The sequence below is a fragment of the Monodelphis domestica genome, chromosome 2 (genome assembly GCF_027887165.1).
Source record: "Monodelphis domestica isolate mMonDom1 chromosome 2, mMonDom1.pri, whole genome shotgun sequence".
Classification (NCBI taxonomy): Eukaryota; Metazoa; Chordata; class Mammalia; order Didelphimorphia; family Didelphidae; genus Monodelphis; species Monodelphis domestica.
Genome location: NC_077228.1, coordinates 194,560,743 through 194,583,448, shown reverse-complemented (window position 1 = coordinate 194,583,448; position 22,706 = coordinate 194,560,743). Strand labels below are relative to the sequence as shown.

At 48.0% G+C, this 22,706-nt stretch overlaps 1 protein-coding gene across 2 annotated transcripts; it reads right to left on the bottom strand.

The window, feature by feature from the left end:
• Positions 1-7,168: 7,168 nt before the first annotated feature.
• On the bottom strand, positions 7,169-22,546 carry DHX58 (DExH-box helicase 58). Of its 2 annotated transcripts, XM_001366842.5 has the most exons (13): positions 22,290-22,546; positions 21,864-22,040; positions 19,921-20,122; positions 19,480-19,670; positions 16,316-16,432; positions 12,757-12,883; positions 11,717-11,908; positions 11,175-11,431; positions 10,899-11,048; positions 10,020-10,181; positions 8,480-8,670; positions 7,962-8,058; positions 7,169-7,631 (listed from the first exon to the last, which is right to left on the bottom strand). In XM_001366842.5, the coding sequence occupies exons 1-13, from the start codon at positions 22,308-22,310 to the stop codon at positions 7,446-7,448; spliced, it is 2,070 nt and encodes a 689-aa protein (XP_001366879.4). In that variant the 5' UTR covers positions 22,311-22,546; the 3' UTR covers positions 7,169-7,445. The 2 variants fall into 2 exon arrangements, with proteins under 2 accessions (XP_001366879.4, XP_007482252.2); XM_007482190.2 differs by lacking the exon at positions 22,290-22,546 and having other exon boundaries at positions 19,921-20,125; positions 21,864-22,003.
• Positions 22,547-22,706: the final 160 nt, after the last annotated feature.

The window sequence follows — 22,706 nt, the reverse complement described above, 5'->3', positions numbered from 1 at the left end:
AAGTTAGCATTTTTTGTTTAACTGCAATGGTGATCTTCCCCAAGTAGTCTGCTCCCTTCCCTTTAAATGGGCTCACTCCAAAGGTGGTCTTTTTTACTGTGACATTCCCTTCGGCTCAAGCCCACCTTCTCTAGGAAGACTTCCCGCATTGGGCCTTTCTTTGGGGAGGGGGTGGTTGGTTTAAGAGTTTCCCTCTCAACAATAAGCATTTCCTTCCAATGTGCTAGGCACCGTGCTATAAATGCTGCGGATATAAAAATAGCCCCTGCCCTCAAAGCACTCCCGTTCTATTGGGGGGGTATGTCTTGTCCCCCAGATGGTAGGCGGGACATTCCTAATGGTGATGGGGTAGAGTCTGGGGAGGAAGAGAAGAGAATCCTTTAGGGGGGCAGGGCAGGTGGATGGGCAGGAGGGAATTGGGAAAGACAGGCAGCAGCCCATCCACCCATCCCATGCTCCAGGCCTTTCAGCTGTCACTTTGTGGTCCAGCCCTGGAATGACTGGCGTCTGGGACTCCGTGCATTCAGCCACATTCAGGGTCCAGGACTGGGCTTAGCACCCTGGGCCCCCCTGGCCTCTGGCTCTCCTTCCCTCCAGCTGATAATTTTATTGACCTGTAAAAAGCACGTGGAATTGCAGGGTAGGATAGATGAACCAGGACAAGGGTGGGCAAAAGGGCCTCAGAGGGGAGTGCTTTATCAGAGGTGGAGGGAAACCCCGAAGAGAAGGTCAGCTCTTCGGGAGGTTTGCGGATGAGCTAGATGGGGGAAACGGTCCAGGAAAGAGATGGAGCTTCAAAGTTCAGAGAACAGAGAATTTGACCTTGGAAAAGCTCCTAGGGGTGAGGGTGGCGAAGGGAGAAGGAAGCCTTGGAGAAATGAACAGATTTGGGATATCTAAGCTCACTCAGAAAAAAAGGTTGACCAAGATCCCCAAGTATTTGATAGGGCCAGATTACCCATGAGTTAATGATTTCTGGGGCATCTAGGTGGCTCAGTGGATAGAGTTATGCCTGGAGATGGGAGGTCCTGGGTTCATATCTGACCATAGACACTTCCTAGCTGGGTGGCCTTTAATCTCACTTGCTATCAATTCTAAGTCAGAAAGTGAGAATTTTTTAAAAAATGATTTCTTTGAGAGACAGCATGCTGGTCTCCATCTCATCTGATGGTAGGACCAAGAACCACAAGGAGCACTCCAAGGAGAAGTGTTGGTTAGACAGCAGGAATCCTCTCATTTTGTCCCTCGCCCCAAGTTTTCACAACCATTGGCAGGTATGTTATAGTGGGAATTCTTTCATGTTAAACTAAAGGGTCACTTAGTCCCTTCCAACTCTCCTGTTCTGTGATGTCCACCCCCTACTCCCTTAGCCCCTTCCCTCCCTCCTTCTTGAAGGTGACTCTTGCCTGCTGGGTGTCTCCTGCTACAAAAATAGACATTTCCCCAAAGAATCAACCTAGATCCTGTTTTTTTTTTTTTTAATGAGAACAGTAAATTCAGTTCCTTAACATCACCAGCCTTACTGAGTTCTCTCTCTCTCTCTCTCTCTCTCTCTCTCTCTCTCTCTCTCTCTCTCTCTCTCTCTCTCTCTCTCTCTCTCTCTCTCTCTCTTTCTCTGTCCCTGTCTCTGTGTCTCTCTCTCCCTGTCCTTCTCTCTCATACACACACATCCCTTTTCTTATACTGTATCTATTTCCTCTTAGATATGGAGAGAGATTTCATGGGTGAATGGGAAAGGAACAAGAGTTAAGAGGACAAGTAATAGAATCATAGGTTTGGGGTTCAAAGTAACCTTTGAGAATAATGAGTTCAATGTGATTTTACACACTAAGAAATTTAAAAATTTTAAGCAACTTACCCAAGGTCATAAAAATGGTCAAATGTCAGAGCTGGGATTTTGAATCCAAGTTCACTGACTCTAAAATCTATTGATTTTTCCATTTCAACTTTTTTTTTTTTAAGAACCCTTACTTTTCATCTTAAGTTCAATACCAACTATCAGTTCTAAGTCAGAAGAATGGTAAAAGCTAGATAATTGGGATTCAGTGACTTCACCAGGGTCACACACTGTGGATGACAGAGGTACAGAATTGCATTGCAAGGACTTGATTTACAAGGAAATCTCATGCAGGAAGGAAATGGAACTTTGGCTGACAACAGGGGATGGGATTGGAACCTCCAGTCAAGAAAAGGAGATAGTTGAAAAGAGGTGTTTATCCCTTCTGAACTGAAAGGGAAAAGATCATCTCACTGAGTTTAACCTGCTGTAATCCCTCATCAATCTGAAGAACTCAGATTAGCCATCTTTCATCAAAAGTGGTGGATAGAGACTTTTTCCCTTTGGGAAGACAAGAGACATGCCCAGAAGATTTTCCATTGATACCTTAAAAACTGTATCTCTCTATATTAGAAAATTATACCAGCCTGACTCCACAACATCCTCAGGGACTCAGGTCCCCATACCTGAGCCCTCAACCCCTGAAGGGAATTTAGGTGGAAATAGAAATAGGGATTTCCCCTTTTCCCTCTTCCCTAAACCTACAATTCCTGAATCTCCAAACAATAAATAGATCTTATAAATTACAGAAGAACTAAACATCTCATTCTTCAAATGTACTAAGGGGGTCAAGAGAATATTCATCCAGAGAAGGAAACAGAAACCAGAGACTGAAGGGGATTTCCTCTGTACCTTTCAGCTCTGGACATTGATTCAACTTCACCTTCTTTGGGGCAACTCTGCCTGGGGGAGAAAGTGGTGCTTCTATTTATCTCTTCCCTCCTTCTCAGAGACCTATCAAGCTTTGGTTCCTGATCCCCCACTAGTACAGTTTTGGCACCCCAGTTTCAAAAGAATCCATGTTAGTTAACTGCAAGGGGGTGACAATTGGAACCCCTGAGCAAGAGAGCCATCTTTGGGGTTCAAGTGGAAGATCATTAGAGAAAAAACAACACGTGGCAGTTATTGTTTTGGGCATCAGTAATCATGATTTTGGGAGTATATTGAACATATTGTCTAACATACAATACAGTAACATTGGTAGTTATGGATACTTATCTCTAACACAACTTCATTTATGAATATCATACCATTCAATAATTCATTTATGTGGCAGACAATGACCGAAGTATACGTTATCCTGATGGTAGCTATCCAGACCCTGACATGTAAAAACTTAGAATGATCTTGCCAAAGAAACAGACTCAAGTTTTTCCTAATTGATAACAGGCTAGAAGATTTATTCAAACAAATACCTATCCTGACTGAAATATGTAATGGCTACTTATCCAAGAAGAACAAGGATAAGGGGAGTGGTGGAGTGACTGGAGAGACAAAGAATGATGATATGACAGATAAGGACAAGCTAGTAAGTGTCTGAGATCACTTTTGAACCCAGGACCTCCTAACTCCAGGCCTGGCTCTCTAGCTACCTAACTGCCCCAGAAATAATTGACTACCAGGTAATAAGGTTCTATCAAAGACTTGGAGATCTTTTCTTCTGAGGGAGCTCAAACATCCCAGATTTGTTTATCTCCCCAGGTCCTTTCTTTTTATCCACTATGCTCACTAGCTGCCCCTACATTTCAACATGTTTCCAGTCCAAATTGCTCATTTTATTTTATCTTTATTTTTTAAACCGTTACCTTCTATCTTAGAATCAATGCTGTGTATTGGTTCTAAGACAGAAGAGCAGTAAGGACTAGGCAGTGGGGATTAAGTGACTTGCCCAGGATCACACAACTAGGAATAGTTGAGACCAGATTTAAATCTAGGACCTCCCATCTTTTAATACACTGAGCTGTCTAGCTGCCCCCATTTGCACATTTTAGATACAGAAACAAAGTACAATAAATTAAAAGGACTGATTCAATGTCATAGGATCTAGACTTGGAAATGATACTTTGCTCTTCTCTGGATTCTAAGAGTGAAGGGGCTTACTAAGATCTCACAGATATTCATTATTACACCCAGAATTTGAACCCAGGTCCTTGACTCCAAACCCAGCTCAACCTTCCACTAAAATCACAGCAGTAGAATTTGTCAGCCAAGATTCCAACTCTAGTCTCATGACTCCAAGTTCAGGGTTCTTTCCATCATTCCCAGAACAGAAGGGTTCTAGTGTATTGATTAGGAAAGAATGCAGTCTGGAAAGGACATTTCTTTCTTAGTTCTCTCTTCACAGAAGAGATCTGGAAGAGCTAAAGGGCAGAATCTGGAGGAAGCCAAAGCCCCTGACCCAGCAAATAACTCTGTCCAGCCTAGGCTGTTTGGGGATCTTAGATGGGAAATCCAATGGATGGAATCTACAGTTAGGGTCAGAGAACTAAGTCTTCCAAGGGAAGGTGGAACCCTCTGGACCTCAATTTTTCTCAATGAGGTTAGACTGGATGATTTCTGAAGTCCCTTGAAGTTCTGAATCTTCTGATGGCATTCAAAGGTCCCTAAACCTTCAAACACTGTACCGCCATATTGCCTCCATGCTCTCCTCTTCAGATAGGACAAGGGAAGTAAGGGATCAGGAATGGAATGGAGAAGAGTAAGGGAAGAGGAGGTAGAAGCCTTGGAGCCCACAGGCAGGTCTTGCTTTGGCCCACTATTTAGAAGCTTTCCTCTTGTCTGGACAGAAGTTCGCCAGCCCATGGAGCATTTTGCCTTCCCCAGCCCCTCAACTATGCCAGCGGTGGGTTGGTCCAGCTGCTCCATGCCCCTCAGTGGCTGGACAGCAAGGCGCCCAGACTGTGATGCTCCAGCTGACCAAGGGCCAGGAAGTGGGGCTGGGGGATGGGTGGATAGGAGGGAGGGAGGAATGAGACAACTGGTGACTCATTGGAAGTAGGTTTAGGAAGTGCCAGGCATCAGACTGGGGGAGGCACTGCCCTCTGGTGCCTCTGAGGAAAATGGCAGCTTTTACAATAAATTTCTAAATCGTTTAAAAAAAAAAAAAACCCTTCCCTTCTGTCCTAGTAACTACTCTAAGGCAGAAGGGAAAGGGCTAGATAATGGCAGTTAAGTGACTTGCCCCGAGTCACACAGCTGGAAAGTGTTATTTGAACCCAGAACCTCCCATCTTTAGATGGGGCACTCAATACACTGAATCACCTAGCTGACGCCTGATCCTGCCATTTTTTTTTAATTTTATAGTATTTTATTTGATAATTTCCATGCATTTTTCATTAAAGACAAAGATCATTTTCTTTTCCTCCCTCCCACCCCCCCGTGGCCGACACATGATTCCACTGGTATCACATGTGTTCTTGACTCGAACCCATTGCCATGTTGTTAGTATTTGCATCAGAGTGTTCGCTCAGAGTCTTTCCTCTGTCATGTCCCCTCAGCCACTGTAGTCAGGCAGTTGCTTTTCCTCAGTGTTTCTACTCCCTCAGTTTGTCCTCTGCTTATGAATAGTGTTTTTTTCTCCTTGATCCCTGCAGATTGTGCAGGGGCATTACACTGCCACTAATGGAGAAGTCCATTACGTCCGATTATACCACAGTGTGTTTGTCTCTGTACAATGTTCTCCTGGTTCTGCTCCTTTCGCTCTGCATCACTTCCTGGAGGTTGTTCCAGTCTCCATGGAATTCCTCCACTTTATTATTCCTTTTAGCACAATAGTATTCCATCACCAACATATACCACAGTTTGTTCAGCCATTCCCCAATTGATGGGCATCCCCTCGTTTTCCAATTTTTGGCCACCACAAAGAGCGCAGCTATGAATATTCTTGTACAGGTCTTTTTGTCCCTTATCTCTTTGGGGTACAGACCCAGCAGTGCTATGGCTGTGATCCTGCCATTTTCACTGGCTGTGTGTCCTGTGTCTGGGATGCTCTCCCTTCTCCCCTCTGCCTATTGGCTTCTCTGGTTTCCTTCAAGTCTCAGCTAAAAGCCTTTCTTCTACAGGAAGCCTTCCCCAATCCCTTCATTCTAGTGTCTTCCCTGCATAGATGACTTTCTCTTGATCCTGTCTATCGCTTGTTTGTACAGTTATTTGTATGATGTCTCCTCTGTTAGACTGTGAGCTCCTTGAGAGCAAGGACTGGCTTTTGTCTTTCTTTGACCCTGAAGCACTTAGCACAATGCCTAGCCCATTGTCGGTGCTTAATAAATCTGGTAGGTTACATAGCTACTGGGTGGGTCCAAGTTGGGATTCAAAACCAGGTCTCTTGATTTCCAGTCCAATGCTCTTCCTACCGTCCGGCATATTAGGTCCCTTCCCAATACCTGCTACAATCCATCCAGATTTGGAGCTGAAAGGGTGCCGAATCAATATGTATTTCAACTCCCTCATTTTATAGAGGTGGACACAGAGACTCAGAGGGAGAAAGTGATTATTCCAAGGTCACCCAGCTAGCAGAGAGCAAAGACAGATCCTCTGACTCCAAATGCAGTGACCTCCTCTCTCCTGCCCCTCTGTCCTGCCCAAATCCCCATCAGCCAGCAAGAGAAGTCCAATTGCTGTGAAAAACAGTTTTCCGAATCAGCTAGATAGCACAGTGGATAGAGAACCTGGCCCAGAGTCAGGATGACCTGGGTCCAAATCTGGCCTCAGAAAACTTCCTAGCTGTGTAACTGTGGGCAAGTCACAACCCAGTTACCTCGACCTCATCACTTAAAATCTATACTTAGTATCAATTCTAAGGTGGTAGGTAAACTGGTGCCCAGGAAGTGGTGCAGAGTGAAGGGAGCAGAACCAGAAGAACATTATACACAGAGATGGATACACAGTGGCACAATTGAATGTAATGGACTTCTCTACTAGCAGCAATGTAATGATCCAGGACAATTCTGAGGGATTTATGAGGAAGAACACTATCCACATCCACAGAAAGAACTGTGGGAGTAGAAATGCAGAAGAAAAACAACTGCTTGATCACATGGGTTGGTGGGGATACAATTGCGGATGTAGACTCTAAATGATCACCCTGGTGCAAATATCAATAATATGGAAATGGGTCTTGATCAATGACACATGTAGAAGCCAGTGGAATTGAGCTTTGGCTAAGGGAGGGGGGAAGGAAGAGGGGAGGGAAAAAACATGAATCCTGTAACCATGGAAAAATATTCTAAATTAATTAAATAAAAATTTTAAAATAAAAAATAAATTTTCCTCTATGCAACTTAAAAAAAAAACAAGATGGTAGATAAATGTAAAAAAAGAAAACAAACCACAAAACAAAACCCAATTGTTTATTCAGAAGTAAAAGAAAACAGAGGAGTCTGTGCTGATGAACGAGAACTGTTCAGACGCCCCATGCGGGTCTCTAGTCTCCCTTCTGTCTTTAGAGAGGGCTCTCTATCTATGGAGCCGTCCAGCTGACCCTGATGCCGCCATTTTCACTGGCCAAGTCTCCTGTGCTGGGGAATGCTCTCCCTTTTTTCCTCTGCTTCTTGGATTCTCTGCTTCCTTCAAGTCTCTCTTGGACAGTGGTTGATGAGCTGAAGCCACTTCAGTTGGTTGTTTCTTGGGTCAGCTGGGAGACACAGTCCTGGACATAATCCAAGTCGGCCACCTGGAAGGGCACCTTGGACCACTGGCTCACCTTCCGCCGTCCTTGGGGGGTCTCTAACACCAGGCTCCGGATGTTCAGGACAGGCAGATTTACCGACTTATAGATCATCTCCAGACCCCAAGCCTGTGGGCACAGGACGGGTGTGTGTGTGTGTGTCTACGTACGTGAGGTGAAGGGACGGTTTAGGAAAGAAGTTGGGGCTTGGCTTGTGCACGAGCCCTCTGAGGGCAGGGGCGGATGGGTGGATGTAGAGATGAGCCCTCTGGTGTCATTTTACCGGAGAGAGAACTTGGCCCCAGAGGCGAGGGGGCTGCCCCAAATAATAAATAAACTTATTTATTTATGCCGAAAGCCCTCTTTTCACGCTTCGCGTCTGATCATTCTCTCCCTAGCCTCCAACTTCCACCCAGGCCAGGGCAGACGAAAGGGGGAGAGGGTCCCCCTTGCACTCACCTCTCCGCATTTCCTGCAGCTAATGGTACCTCCGGGATACCAGTCTTTGAAGGTTCGGTCAATGGCCACAGGTCTGAGGGAAGTCTTATAGTAGATGCTTGTACACAAGGTAACAAAGTGGGTTAAGTACACCTGTTCTATCTCCCCGTACTTCAGCAACTCGCTGTTACCCCTCACTCACTCTTCCCCATCAGCTCGGCACCTCTCCGGGCCAAGGCTCCCTGGTACCCTCCTAGACCTATCTGGTCTGTACTTTCTCTCTCTCTTTTTAATCCCTATTTTTTGTCTTAGTAACGATTCTAAAACACAAGGACAAGCATTAGGCAAACGGGGTTAAGTGACTTGTCCAGGGTCACACAGCTAGGAAATGTTCCAGGTCCTATTTGAGCCCAGGTCCTCCTGACTCCAGGTCTGGCACTCTCATGACTGTGCCACCTCGCTTGACCTCTTGACTTCTGTCCATCCCTAACTCTTTTTCCTGTCCTTTCCTGTCCTCAGGGTGCCCCACAGGGTCTCACATGAAGTCGGGGTTCACATTGACATGGTGTGTGCCCTCCACCTTCCGCAGGTCACTGCCGTAGCCCACGGGCTCGGCACAGTTGGTACAAAGGAGTCTCACTGCGGCTGCCTGGAACTCCATCTTCTTGGCCATCTTCTTAGCAGCCTGGGCCTTGCGCTGGCTCACGGCCTCCAGCTGCAGGCTCACAATCTGGGGTAACAGGGAGGGAAGACTTAGGAGGAAGGCCAGCGTCGTGGAGCCCCAACTTGAGGGGTGTCTCTCAGAGGAGAAAGGGAGCGGCATAATTAGGACTCATTTGCATCTCACTTACAGGGTATCTAGATCATTTCAACCTTCCCTTCCCTTCCCTCCTCCAGTAACTCTCCACCTTACCTCTCTCCTCCAACTCCTTTCCCAGCTAGGTGACGGAGACCTCACTACCTTTTTTTTTTTAAACCCTTACCTTCCATCTTGAATCAATACTGTGTATTGGCTCTAAGGCAAAAGAGTGGTAAGGGCTAGGCAGTGGGGGACAAGTGACTTGCCCAGGGTCACAAAGTTAGTAAATATCTGAGGCTGGGTTTTATTTATTTTTATTTTTAAACCCTTACCTTCCGTCTTGGAGTCAACACCATGTATTGGCTCCAAGGCAGAAGAGCCATAAGGGCTAGGCAGTGGGGGTCAAGTGACTTACCCAGGGTCACACAGCTGGGAAGTGTCTGAGGCCAGATTTGAACCCAGGACCTCCCCTCTCTGGGCCTGGCTCTCCATCCCCTGAGCCATTTCGCTTTCAGACAGCTCTTCTGGGTAGGCAGTTTTCTTAGTAGAGGGCTGAAATCTCCTCTATGCCATGCCCACTCTTGCTTCTAGTTTTGTCCTCTGGGGCCAAATGAAGCCAACGGGATCCTCCTCCCTTTTATGAAGGCAACTCCCCTATCTGGCCTCCTTCTCCCGGTAGTGGCCTCTCTTTGGAGCCATCTCCCCAGTCCCTTCTCTGGCCCTTCGACGGTTTGACATCCTGGTGGCTCTCTCCTGCCGACGGGCCCTGCTCCCGCGCGGCCGCTCTAGCACCCCCACTTTGGGGTTCTCGCCAATGGCGGGCCGGCGAGGGTCGGGGCAGAGAAGGGGCGCGAGGGCTGAGGCGTACATTTTAGCATTCGTGGGAATACCCCCGAAATGAGGCGTGAGAAAACGCACGCGGTTCTCCTTCAGAGGTTTCTGGTCCGGGCAAGAAGGAAGAGGCCAGTCACTGGCTTCTTTCCGTCCCCTTCAGCGGGGCTCGAGACTGCGTCATTTCCCTACGCTGACATGCCCCACACCGCGGCTGACCCCCACCAGTTGGGGCAATAGTAACCACTGGGAAAAGCAGAGAAATGGGGCGGCTCGGGGAGTAGAAGGCCAGGAGGACCTCCGTTCCCATCTGGCCTCCGACCTTCCCCGCGGGGACCCCGAACGCCCAGCCCTGCAGCCATCACGGAGTACTGCTTTCAAAACAGCCAGTGAGGGCTAACAAGGGAAGGAGCCTCCATCGCCCCAACCTCCCCCGCACCGGTCCTGACCGTCGTTTTGTACTCCTTTTCTTCCATTCTCTGTACTGCGGACACAGCCTGCCTCATCAAGGCCTCCAGCGCCTCGTTGGTCATTTCCCGATGCAGCTCCTTGCTCCCTTGGCCCGCCACAAAGGAGTACATGCTCTGGCTGGCCCGGGCTCTGCCCCTTGCCTGGGGAGCAAGAGGAAGGGACTTAAGGGGCAACCGGGTGACCCAAGGGATAGAGAGCCAAGCCTGGAGGCAAGAGGTCCTGGGTTCAAATCCTAGCTGGGTGGCCCTGGGTAAGTCATTGACCCCCATTGTCCAGCCCTGACCGCCCTTCTGCCTTGGAACAATACAGTGTTGATGCTAAGACAGAAGGTGAGGTTTAAAAAAAAAGATGAAGGGACTCCCAGAGTCACCAATGGCTGGGCTGGAAGGGCAACATGAGGGAACTACAGCCAAAGGGACGAGTGTCTTCTCCCCACAGTGCCCCTCCAGGCTGCCACCACCAGGGTGTTAGGTCTTTTTAGAAGTCAGGCCATGCCTCCCCCCACTGCCTCCTCCTGGGGCCGGAGGCAGGGAGGCCAGAAGGCTGGCCCTCACGTCAGGGCACGGTGGGGCTCTCTGGCACAGGGCTGGCCATTCTCCCCAAAAAACTGTGCAAGAGGCAGAAGCTCTCAGCCCAGCCACCCCCCAGCCCGCACCCCAAGAGGGCGCAGGGAATCCCAGTTACAGCTCAGGGAACTGGTCCCTTCGGAGCCTGGTGGGGGAGGGGTCCCAGCAAAGGGGGGCGCTGTTTGCCAATGTCCAAGAGGAGGTAGTGGGGGAGGGGGTGCCTCTGGGGAGCGGCTCTCCTGGGGGGCTGGGGGGGCAATGGAGGGGGGACTCTGGGGACAGAGGAGGTACCTGCATCATCGAAATTTCATTAGTGAGGAGGTCGTAGCGCACTATCATGTTACACTGAGGAATGTCCAGCCCCTCCTCGGCCACGCTGGTGGCCACCAGGAGGTTGAGGGTGCCCTCCCGGAATCTCTGGATCACCTCCCGCTGCTCCGTCTAGAGGACAGGAGACGCGGGGTGGAGGGGGAGCTTCGGCCACCCTCCTCCCCCCCGGGGGCACCCTGGCCCCTTCCCCTGCCACGCAGTGCCCCGGCGGGTCATCAGCCCCCTCCCAGGGCCCACCTGGGTCATGTGGGTGATCTGGCTGCTGTTGCCAGCCCCAGTGAGCACGTGGGCCTTGATGCCCAGCCGCTGAAGTCTGGGCTGCTCCTGGAGCCAGAGGACCAGGGCACGGGCACTCCGCCGGGTCCGGGCAAAGATGATGCCCCGGGAGGGGTCGGGGCTACTGAATAGCTCTTCCAGAATATCCTCCAGGTCCTTAAGCTTTGGATTTTCAAATTGGGCATCGCTGGCCAATAAAGCCAGCGCCTCCTTGTGCCCTGGGAGGGAAAGACGGGAGGCAGAAATCGGGGGAGGCCGCCGGAAGGACCTGGGGGCCTGAAGGGGGCATGGACAGGAGGGTCAGTTCTGCCTGACTCCAGCCCCGGCCTCAGAGCCCGCTCCGGGGATTTGGGGCAGGCCCTGCCTGTTCCCACCCCCAGCTCCTGGGGGCCAGCCAGGAGACACCAAAGACCCCAAAGGGAAGGTGATTCCCCTGCAACAGCCCCTCCCCCGACCAACCTCCCACTCCCAGGGTTGTCCCCCACCCGCATCCCTGCACTCACTGTCAAAGAGCTGGAGCAGCCAGCGCTCCGCAGGGAGGACCCCAACCTTGGCCATCTGCTCCTCGGTGTAGAAGCTCGCCAGCGAGGTCAGGGCATCCACTGCGCGGACGGTGCTGTGGGTGAGCAGCGCGTCGTTGTACCGCCGGAGGTGCATAGCGAACACCCGCCGCTGGAGGTGGCCTTGCTCGGCGGCTGGCCAAGGGAGGAGAAGGGAGAAAGAGGCCCGGGTCAGAAGGGCTCCCACCCAGGCCTCCGCCCCAGCCTCCTCGGCCTCCCCTCTGTGACGGAGGCTGGCACATAAGAAAAGTGGAACTGGTCGCCTCAGCGGGGGAGGGGCCCCAGGAGTTTGGAATCTGGAGGAGGAGAAGCCGGAGAAGGCTGAAAAAGACCCCTGAGGGTTTCTCATTTCTTCCTGTCTGGGACTGGAAATCTTTCCTCCCAACATGTCCCAATTGAAAAGACTATTGAAGAGAAAAAATCTGAGAAAGACATCTTGAATCTCTGTCCGACTACTTCAGCTCCTGTTGCCGAGTCTGAACTGTGGCCAAGGGGCCAAACCCAGGGTCAGTCAACCTGACGTTCTCTCGGGGGCTCAGGCCACCAGCGCCCGAGTTCCCCCCAAACTCGAGGAGGGAGCGAAAGGGTTTGGATAGGCAGGGACCCCCTTTTCCCACATTCTTTTCTCATTCTTCCCTGCCCGGTATTCCTTTGTATTACCTGATTGAGTTAACATTAAAAGTTATCTGTTCCCCAAGCTGAGTGTGAGTGAACGGATCAAGGGGAGACCCTTTGGTCTGGAGTAGTGGAGGGGGGACAAGAGGGACAAGAGCGAATTGGGGAGAGCTGCTTTAGCTAAGGAGGGAAGGCAGAAGGGGGAAATCTTCAAACCCCCTCTTCTCTCTCCGAGCCAACCTGTTACAGCTGCTGTCTCCCCTGAACCCCGCTTTGAGAAGGGAAGTTCTCCTCTCTTTCCCCCTCTCTATACTGAAAGCCTTCACCCCTCTAATACAAATAAACAGCCCCTCGAATCCACCTCTCACCTTTGTTGCTCAGCTCAACCACCTGCTGCTCATAGTTCTGGCTCCCAAAGTCCCGGCTCAGCTCGGGCATCTCGAGTCTGTCCTGGATTTCATCCATGAGCTTTTTCAGCAGGTCTCCAAATGGGTCCTAGATGGGCAGGGGAGAAAAGGGGTGAATGGAGACCTCAAAACCCACCCAAGCACAGGGAAACTTACCCACACAGTAGGGGAGAGGCATCCATGCTGGGATGTAGGAGGGAAGGTCTGGAAGAAACCGAGTCCCTCCTGGAAAGTCCCCCAGAACCAAATGTAGTCATTTGAAAATTGTGATCAGCACTTGTGGCTAGGCCAGAGGAAGACTCCTTTTCATAAGTTCAACTCTGGCCTCAGACACTATCTGTGTCACCCTGGGCAAGTCACTTCACCCTGCTTGCCTCAGTTTCCTCATCTGTCAAATGAGCTGGAGAAGGACATGGCAAACCACTCTGGTATCTCTACCAAAATAAAACCCAAATGTGGTCAGGAAGAGTCAGACACAACTGAGGTGACTCAACAACCAAACCACGGCAAACAGGATTTTCTTGCATCAATCAATCCACTCCCTACTGCATGCCAGCTACTGTGCCGGAACTAGGAAGACAAAGACAAAAAAGAAATAATCGCCGTTTTCAAGGAGCTCATATCCTACAGCTTTGAAAAATAAAAAACACACAACAAACACACGCATGCATTCTACTCTCCCTTCTCTGCAGAAGAAGGGACTCCTGGTGGCATACTGCCAGAATCAATTTATGCATTGGTTAGTTTTGCTAAACTGGCAGCCCCAACCCTTTCTTTGGTGTTTGTTATAAGGGTTGGCTTTCTGGGTAGGGAAGAAAAAGGAATATGTTTGGAAACGAAGATGGCACAAAAACGAAAGACAGCAACACCAATTTTTAAAAAGGTGTGTATTTAGGGAGCAGCTGCATGACTCAGTGGATAGAGCCAGGCCTGGAGTCAGGAGGTCCTGGGTTCAAATGTGACCTCGTACACTTCCTAGCTGTGTGACTCTGGGAAAGTCACTTACCCCATATTGCCTAGCCCTTTCCACTCTTCTGCCTTGGAACCAAGACACAGTATTGATTCTAAGATGGAAGGCAAGGATTTTTAAAAATGTTTTCACATGTAATTGTGAAAAAAAAATGTTGAAAGATTTTTTTTTAACGGTAATGTGGTAGACCACTAGATGGAGTAGTTGGAGAGAGTACTGGACTTTGGAAGCTGGGAAGACCCTTGGCTTGAATCTTGCTTCAGATGCTGCCTCAGTTTTCCCAACTATAAAATGGGAATGATAATATCACCACCCATTTCTCAAGGTTGCTATGAAGAAGAAATAAGACAATAGATGAAAAGTTCTTTGTGAACCTTCCATCACCACAAAAAGTCAATGCTAGCTGCAATGATCATCACTGGCCTCTGAACTGATCTGTAGAAGGTCAGAGTACAATCCATCACTCAAGGCTTTTTCTAGAAAGTTTATCCCATGGGTAGAACCTTCAGCACCACTTCCCCCATCCCAGTGAGGTAGGATGCTAATAACAGCTCACATCTCAGACTGACCAAGCATTATCTTCCAAGCAGAATACCAATATTGCAGCTGATTGTGGTATCACAGATAGTGTGTGCGGCTGGGAGTCAGGAAGTCCTAAATTCAAATCTAGCCTCAGACACTTACTAGCTGAGTAACCCTGGGAAAGTCACTGTGACTGAGAGAAATGGGCACAGACAGAAGAAATGACATGCACAGTGAAGAGCTCAAGAAAAACACATGGAATCCATACCCAGACCCATGGGGGAGGAGAGAGAGAATTCCATGGAAGCTTGAGGAAGGAGGCAGTTAGACCCAAGCTGAATTCTGGACTCACTTCGGCTTGTGGGTGGTCTGAATACACAGCACTTCATCTTCTCTCTGGCTATTGCCTTTCTCCACATAACTTGAGCTGAAGAAAAGTCTTGAGCAGAATCAGAAAAGACCTCAGCAGGATTACTGTTGTTTCCCTCAGGGGAAGAAATTTTATTCCTTTTTGAAGAGACTTACATCAAAGCCTTCAATAAGTGATAGAAATCAGAATAGGGAAGCCTCCTTTCCCTCGCTCCCAGTTTCCCCCTTATTTAGAGGGAGGAACTGACTCGTCATCTGTGAGGCAAACTTCATTAGGTTGCTTAGTGAAGAGAACAGGAAGTAAGGGTGTGCTCTGAAATCAGCTTCCTTCTTTCAAACTGTTTCCTGGTGTAACATTTTTTATTTCTCTTATCAACTCTTTGTTTCCCTCTAATATATCACTTAACCCTGTTTGCCTCAGTTTTCTCTTCTATAAAATGGAAATAATAATAGCGATTCCTTCCTAGGATTGTTGTGAAGAAAAAGGAGAAGACATTTATAAAGCATTTTGCAAACCTTTAAGTGTGATATAAAGTTCATTATTATTGTTACTCTTATTTTATGGACAAGAAAACTGAAGAGCTTATGGTTATACAGTATTTGCGGTAGGATATGAACCCAGATCTCCTGCTTCCAAGTCCAGCACACTTTCCCTTACACCATGATACTTCTCAGAGGTTGGGGTAAGACTTGGGAAGAAGGTCCCTATAAGCCCTAAAATGGGGATGCCATGCTCTAATTATACAGTGCCTGGTTCAAAGAATTTGTGACCTGTACATGTCACATCGTCTAGACAATTTCAGACAGTCCAAAACAAGAGTATGATGACCACCAAGATGGTCATTCATTTGTTCATTCATTCATTCAGCAAACATTTACCAGATATATGACATATATTAAGTCACTGTGCAGGAGGAGATGCTGGGTGACTCAGTAGATTGAGAGCCAGGCCTAGAAATGAAAGATCCTAGGTTCAAATCTGGCCTCAGATACTTCCTAGTTGTGTGACCCTGGACAAGTCACTTCACCCCCATTGCCTAGTCCTTACCAATCTTCTGCCTTAGAATCAATACTTAGTAACAATTCTAAGATGGAAGGATTTTTTAAAAAGATACTGTGTGGGGTGTTGGGCACAAGACCTAGTTGGCCCTTGTTTTTTTGGGGGTGGGAATCATAAGCCCAAGAAAAAGAGGTGGTTTTCTCATGTCTTGAGGGACAATTACCAGCACTGCTAAGTCAATAGTCAGTAGTCAATGTTTATTAATGGCTTTTGTTCAGTCTTTTTTCAGTCAAGTCCGATTCTTTGTAACCCCTTTGGTATTTTCTTGGCAGGAATTCTGGAGGGGTTTGCCATTTCCTTCTCTGGCTCATTTTACAGATGAGGAAACTGAGACAAACAGGTTAAGTGGCCTACCCAGGGTCATAGAGCAGGTGTCTGAGGCCAGATTTGGGCTGAGGAAAAAGATGAGTCTTCCTGACTCCAGGGTTGGTGCTCCATCCCAAGCCCCCTTGTGTTTCAGAAATCCACATACATAGAGTTTTGTCCTGACATTGCCAGGGCCCTGTGTGGTCTCCTTTCTGGTCTTTAACCAACACATTCCCTTTCTTCAACCCAGTCCCAGCCTCTGCCCTTTCATGGGCCCATCCCGAGGCACGCACCGGATTCCGTTCTTGGCTCAGGTCATAGCGCTTGCAGGGCCGGGAACTGTGCTCCTCCAGCTGCTCATAATACCTCTGGGGTGATGAGATGTGGCAGGTGTCCAGGTTGGCACAGAGCTAGAGGAGGACATAGAGTGTATGATGCTGTAACTCTTCCCTATAGGACTCTACTAAGCAGAGAGTGACTCAGCTTGAACTTTTCACACTTATTGCATATGGTGCCCCTTCACACACTCCCACCCCATCCCCAGGCTCCATGTCTTTGCTCAGGCTGTGCCACAAGTTTGGCTTGTGCTTTCTGTTCGCATCTACCACCTGAAATTCCTGATTCCTTCATGGCTCTGATCCTTGGATCCTTCATGGTCATAGTGAAGGAAATGTTTGAGGCAAAATCTGAACCCAGGTCCTCCTGACTCCAGGTCTGATCCTGTATCCCTGACTTCACTCTGCCTCTCTTAATTTCAGGTCATCTGTGTAAGGTGATGTATGAGCAACATGAAGCACAACATCCTCCTCAACCTCCTGGTTGTTGTGCTTGCACTGAGACCCCTAGAGAGATAAGCTCATGGTCTAATATGTCCTTTTTTTTTTTTAAACCCTTATCTTCTGTCTTGGAGCCAATACTGTGTATTGGCTCCAAGGCAGAATAGTGGTAAGGGCTAGGCAATGGAGGTCAAGTGACTTGCCCAGGGTCACACAGCTGGGAAGTGTCTGAGGCCAGATTTGAACCTAGGGCCTCCTGTCTCTAGGCCTGGCTCTCAATCCACTGAGCTACCCAGCTGCCCCCCTAATATGTCCTTCTTCAACTACAATTATCCTCTCCTAGAACAGGAGAGTCACAGCAAGACAGCAACTGGTTCTGAGAGGAAGAGGAGGAAGATGATGATCAGGGAGATGATGAAGATGGTGAGGAGAAAGATGAGAAAGAAGATGAAGATGAGGATGAAGATGATGATGAATATGAGGAGAAAGATATGAAGAAGATGAGGAGGAGAAAGATGATATGAGGAGGAAGATGATGAGGAAGAGGAAGATGATGACAAAGATGATGAGGAAGATGGTGAGGAGGAGGAACATGAGGAGGAAGAGGAAGAAGAGAAAGAAGAGAAAGAGGAAGTTAAGGACAAAGACAAGGATGAGGAGAAAAGATGCAACAATGATATAATGAATTGAGAGTTGACCTGAGTCAAGGAGACCTAAGTTCAATACAACTTTCACCTATCACCTGTGTAACCATTCTCCAAGGCTCTAAGGTAAACGAAGATGCTAATAATGGAAGAGTTTTCTCCGATGAGGGCTCCCAGTACAAATGATTTAGATAAAACCAAAAACAAAGCCTACACTCATGGGATTTAAGAATGTGAATCATGGAATACTGAGATCTCACTGGTAAAAGTTGTCAGAAGAGAAGTTACTAGATCTAACACTAAAGGGGGACCTTAGAGATTATCTAATGCAATTCTTTCATTTAATGGATGGGGAAACTAAGGCCAAGAAAGGGGAAGTAACTTACCCATGATTCAAAGACAAAGGAGGTAGCAGAATGAGAACTTGAACCTGGCTCCTCTAATTTTTTTTAGACCCTTACCTTCCATCTTGGAATCAATACTGTGTTTTGGTGACAAGGCAGAAGAGTGGTAAGGGTAGGCAATGGGGGTCAAGTGACTTGCCCAGGTCACCCAGCTAGGAAGTGTTTGAGGCCAGATTTGAACCCAGGACCTCCCATCTCTAGGCCTAGCTCTCAATTCACTGAGCTACCCAGCTGCCCCCTCCTCTGATTTTTAATCTAGCACTCTTTCCACATGATTCTTTCCACATCTCTGAGAAATCAAAATAAGAGACCAAAAGGGTGCCTGAAGGAATCACGGCAAGTACAGACTGGCTGCAGCAAAAAGAACCAAAAAGGATTTGTATAGGTGACATGACATCAAATACATTGTCTGGGACATGGATATATGGAAAAGAGGTATTGAAAGCACATTGTATATAGTGCAGGGAAAAGAGGCACCTGGCCCAAGGGCTGCCCTGGTGTCTAGGCAACATGAAAAGACCTCAAGGGACTCCTCTTTCAATGGGTTACTTCTCTAGAGAGGATTTGAGAAAGGCCATGGACAAGAATGACCCAGGATGTGAGCAGCTATGTGGTTCAGTGGATTGAGAGCCAGGTCTGGAGATGTGAAGTCCTGGGTTCAAATATGGATCAGACACACCCTAGCTGTGTGACCCTGACCAAGTCACTTAGCCCAATTGCCTAGCCCTTACCATTCTTCTGCCTTGGAATCAATACACAGTTTTGATTCCAAGATGGAAGGTAAGAGTTAAAAAGGAAAAAAAAAGGCTAACCCAGGATGAGAAGCCATGGGTGGAATGCGCGATAAAAGTAATAATAGCGAATATATTTACATATCACATACTAATTAGTATTATTCATGTATTAGTAAACATTAGTTATTGGTATAACTAGTATAACATAATTAGTGCTAATAGTAAAATAGCTAAACACTTAAAAAGCACCTACTATGTGCCAGGTACAATCCTAAGTGCTTTATGATAATTTTCCCATTTGATCCTTACAACAACCCTGGGAACAGATGCTATTATATCCCCATTTTACAAATAAGGAAACTGAGGCAAACAGAGGTTAAGGGACTTGTCCAAGGTCAAACACCAGACAGGAATTTACCACTGCATGACCTAACTGTGCCATCTATCTCTAGGAATGGAAAGAGTCACCATTGATGAGTTCACTGATTCACTGAAATACATCACGTTCTTCTCTACAGTAAGTAGTCCAACTATGCTCACTTTACAGGTGAGAAAAGTTAGGCTCAGAGAAGGTAATTTATTTGCACATGATCACACAGCTAATAAGGAATGGGTCAGGATTTGAACGGAGGTCTCCAAGTCTCACTACAGTATGCTGGATAGGAGAAGGAATTAGGATTAGGATTGGGTCCTGGGTGAAGAAGGCACACGGACTAGGCTGGCAGGGTAAAACACAGAGAGAGACTGCTTTAGGGAAATCTCAGTGGACGAGAACCAGGTCAAGAGGCCCCAAAGGATGGCTCCATCTCGAAGGGAGGGATTAGAATATTTCATGGCGACGGTTCCAAGGGGGGCCACTGTTCAAGAGAACACCTTGGAAGGTTTCCCTGCAGACTGACCTGTAGGATGTGGTTTTTGGCCCCCTCCAACGTGGAGGCTCCCCCTGTTCCAGGCGAAGCTGTGAGACCCAGCACTTGGGGCAGGGCTGTGGCCCCTTGAAGTTTTCTTTCCAGATAGTGGCTCAAGATGACATTGTAGACAGAATCCTTTTGGGTGTGGTGACATTCGTCTACTATCAGCAGGGAGAAGGCTGAAGTGGGGGGGAGGAGAGGGGAGGAGAGAAGAGAGATCAGGGGCATATCGGGAAGCGGTGAGCTAAGAAGTGGGAGGCATTGCAAGTTAGGGGAGGCTCGACCCAAAGGAACTGAGTTAGGAACTGCCCATCAGCCTAGAAGGGAGGCCGGCCTCATGAGGGTCCGAAGGAGAAGAGTGGTTTCGGAGCAGACAGTATATCAGATTCTATCTATGCCCAGTCCCTCCGTACCCCCATTCCCACTGACCACTGAGCTCCACATGCTCTTCTTCCTCAGTACTGATCAGGGCCAGCCGAAGCAGTTCAGCTGTGCAGATGACAAGGTCTGTGCAGCGGACCATGTGTCCAAAGCCAGCCCGAGGTCCTCTGTCCCCACTCATTGTGACAATAGTCCACTGGGGGCCCAGCATCTGACGGAACTCCTTCTCGTGCTGGCTCACCAGGTGCACCTACTTGGGAGCAGGGAAATACAAAGATATGTTGTGGTATCTGTTGGTGATGGAATACTACTGTGCTGAAAGGAATAATGAACTGGAGAGATTCCACGTGAACTGGAACGACCTCCAGGAACTGATGCAGAGTGAAAGGAGCAGAACCAGGAGAACAATGTACACAGAGACTGAAACATTGTGGCACAATCAAATGTAACTGACTTTGCTACTAGCAGCAATGCACTGATCCAGGACAATTCGGAGGGTCTTATGAGAAAGAAGCTATCCACACCCAGAGGAAGAACCGTGGGAGTAGAAACACAGAAGAAAACACATGATTTATCACTTGTTTATATGGGTATAGGATTTGGGGTTTTGGTTTTAAAAGTTTACTCTATTAAAATATGAATAATATGGAAATAGGTTTTGAGTGATAACACATGTATAAATCAGTGGAACTGCTTGACAGCTCTGGGAGGGGGGAGGGAAAAGGGGAGGAAGACAACATGAATCATGGAACCTTGGAAAATACATGTGTGAATTTGTCATTGGAATAAATTTTTTTAAAAAGAAAAAAAAAGAGGTCTAGAGGGATCAAGTGATTTGCTCAAGGTCACCTAGTAAGTAGGGACATTGGGATACAAATCCAAGTCTTCTGACTCCATTATACTACAAGTCCCTCAAAGAAAATGGATGGGACATCATAATAGCTAGCTATACAACCACAGGAGTAGTTGTTCTTGTTCTAGTAATACAAATACTAATTTTATATAATGCTTTCAGGTTTGCAAAGTGTTATCTTTGCCAACTTTAAATCCGTTATATTTTATTATATAATGTAGTATTATTTTTTTAAATCTCATTTGATCCTTAAAAGGGGCTGATAAATCCTTACTTTAAAAAGCAACAACAGGGGGCAGCTGGGTGGCTCAGTGCATTGAGAAACAGGCCTAAAGCCAGGAGGTCCTAGGTTCAAATTTGGCCTCAGATACTATCCAGCTGTGTGACCCTGGGCAAGTCACTTGACCCTCACTGCCTAGCTCTGACCACCCTTCTGCCTTGGAGCCAATACACAGTATTGACTCCCAGACGGAAGGTAAGGGTTAAAAAAAAGCAACAACAAACCCTTAAGTTCTATCCCAGTATTAATGCTAGGGCAAAAAGGCAAGGGTTAGATGACTCACTCAAGGTCTCACTGAGGAAATGTCTGAGGCTGGATTTGTACCCAGGTTCTTCTGACTCCAGGCTTGGGGCTCTATCCACTGTGCCACTTAGCTGTCCCTTATTAATTCCATTTTGCATATGAGGAAACTGAGGCTGCAGAGGTTAAGTACCTTGCCCAGGGTCACAGGCTAATAAGTGTCTAAGGCAAAATTTGAACCCAGGTCTTTCTGCTTCCAAGTCTAGTTCTATACATGACATGGAAAGGGGAGCTACTAGAAGATAGGGAACAGAGATATGGAGGCAGGAAACTGGATAGACCACCTCTTCCCTGCCAGAATCTAGCACCATACCTAGCTTAGACCCTTCCATACAATGGGCACCCAATAAATATTGCTAAATAAGTAAATTCCAGCACCTAGGAACCCAAAAGTTGTAGGGGGGATGCTTAAACTTCTGGCCTGTGAGTCAATATACCAGAATTCCGATTTGGAGCCTAGGTTGGGTGGCAGCTCTCGGGGGAGACCAAGGAGTGTGAGGCTCTAGATAGAGAAGAAGGGGAGAGTCACTGGATGGGGCTGCAGGGCCTGAATGTCACCTTGTTGACGAGCACAGCTACTTTAGCCCCATCCATCATGTCCAGGTGCCTCTTGGCCACATAAGCAGCAGCTCTGGTCTTTCCAGCACCAGTAGGGAGCCATATGATGATGTTCTTGCCCTCCAGGGCAGGAAGGATCACTTCCCACTGATACGGCAGGAGCTCCATTCCGTGGGACTTAGGTGAAGGAAAAGAGGTGAGGAGGGAGAGGTTTGACTCTGTATCACTTTACTTCAGGTATTCCAACCCTCTTCCCCCAGCATCCCCTGCTTCCTTCTCCATTCCTATCTCCAGTGAGGGGCAGAGAAAACTGTACAGCTACCCTTTTGAAGCGGCCCCCATCCTGCATTGTGACACTATCCCAGCCCAAAGCTGCCCAGATGCACTATGGAGAATGGGGCTGGGGGTCGGGGAAAGAATACAGACCTTGGGGCTGAGGGTCTCCATTCGTTCCAAAAGAAAGAAATACCAGGCTCGGGTACAAGACCGCCCCGACCCACCGCCAGGGCCTCCAGGCTGAGAGTCCAATTCCTCTCTCACAGCTGGGGAAACGAAACTTGAAAGAGAAACGGCCCTAGGGAGGAGCTGGCCAGCCTGATTGGTGGGTACCTTGTGAGAGACAGGAACAGGCTGGCCAATCGTGGCCCCGGCTCAGGGATCGGGGAAACCGGGGATCTGGAGGATCCTAACACTGTAGAGGAGCACAGTCACCCCCAGCCTCCCCCCCCCCCCCCCCCCCGAACCCTGAGTTCTTTAGTTCTGGGTTTTTCCTAGAGATGGGCTTCCCAACGTTTCCTTGTCCGTCTGGATCAAAGCCTTGTTCTTCGGGACTGTTTCAGTGGA

What these genes read in the sequence shown, in the direction of transcription:
- DHX58 (XM_001366842.5), bottom strand. Translation starts at nt 22,310, where the DNA reads ATGGAGACCCTCAGCCCCAAG. An exon ending in AAAAGGAGTACAAAACGACG is followed by an intron (nt 8,671 to 10,019) that starts GTCAGGACCGGT and finishes CTGTTACCCCAG; the next exon opens with ATTGTGAGCCTGCAGCTGGA. An exon ending in AATGTGAACCCCGACTTCAT is followed by an intron (nt 8,059 to 8,479) that starts GTGAGACCCTGT and finishes CTTGTGTACAAG; the next exon opens with CATCTACTATAAGACTTCCC.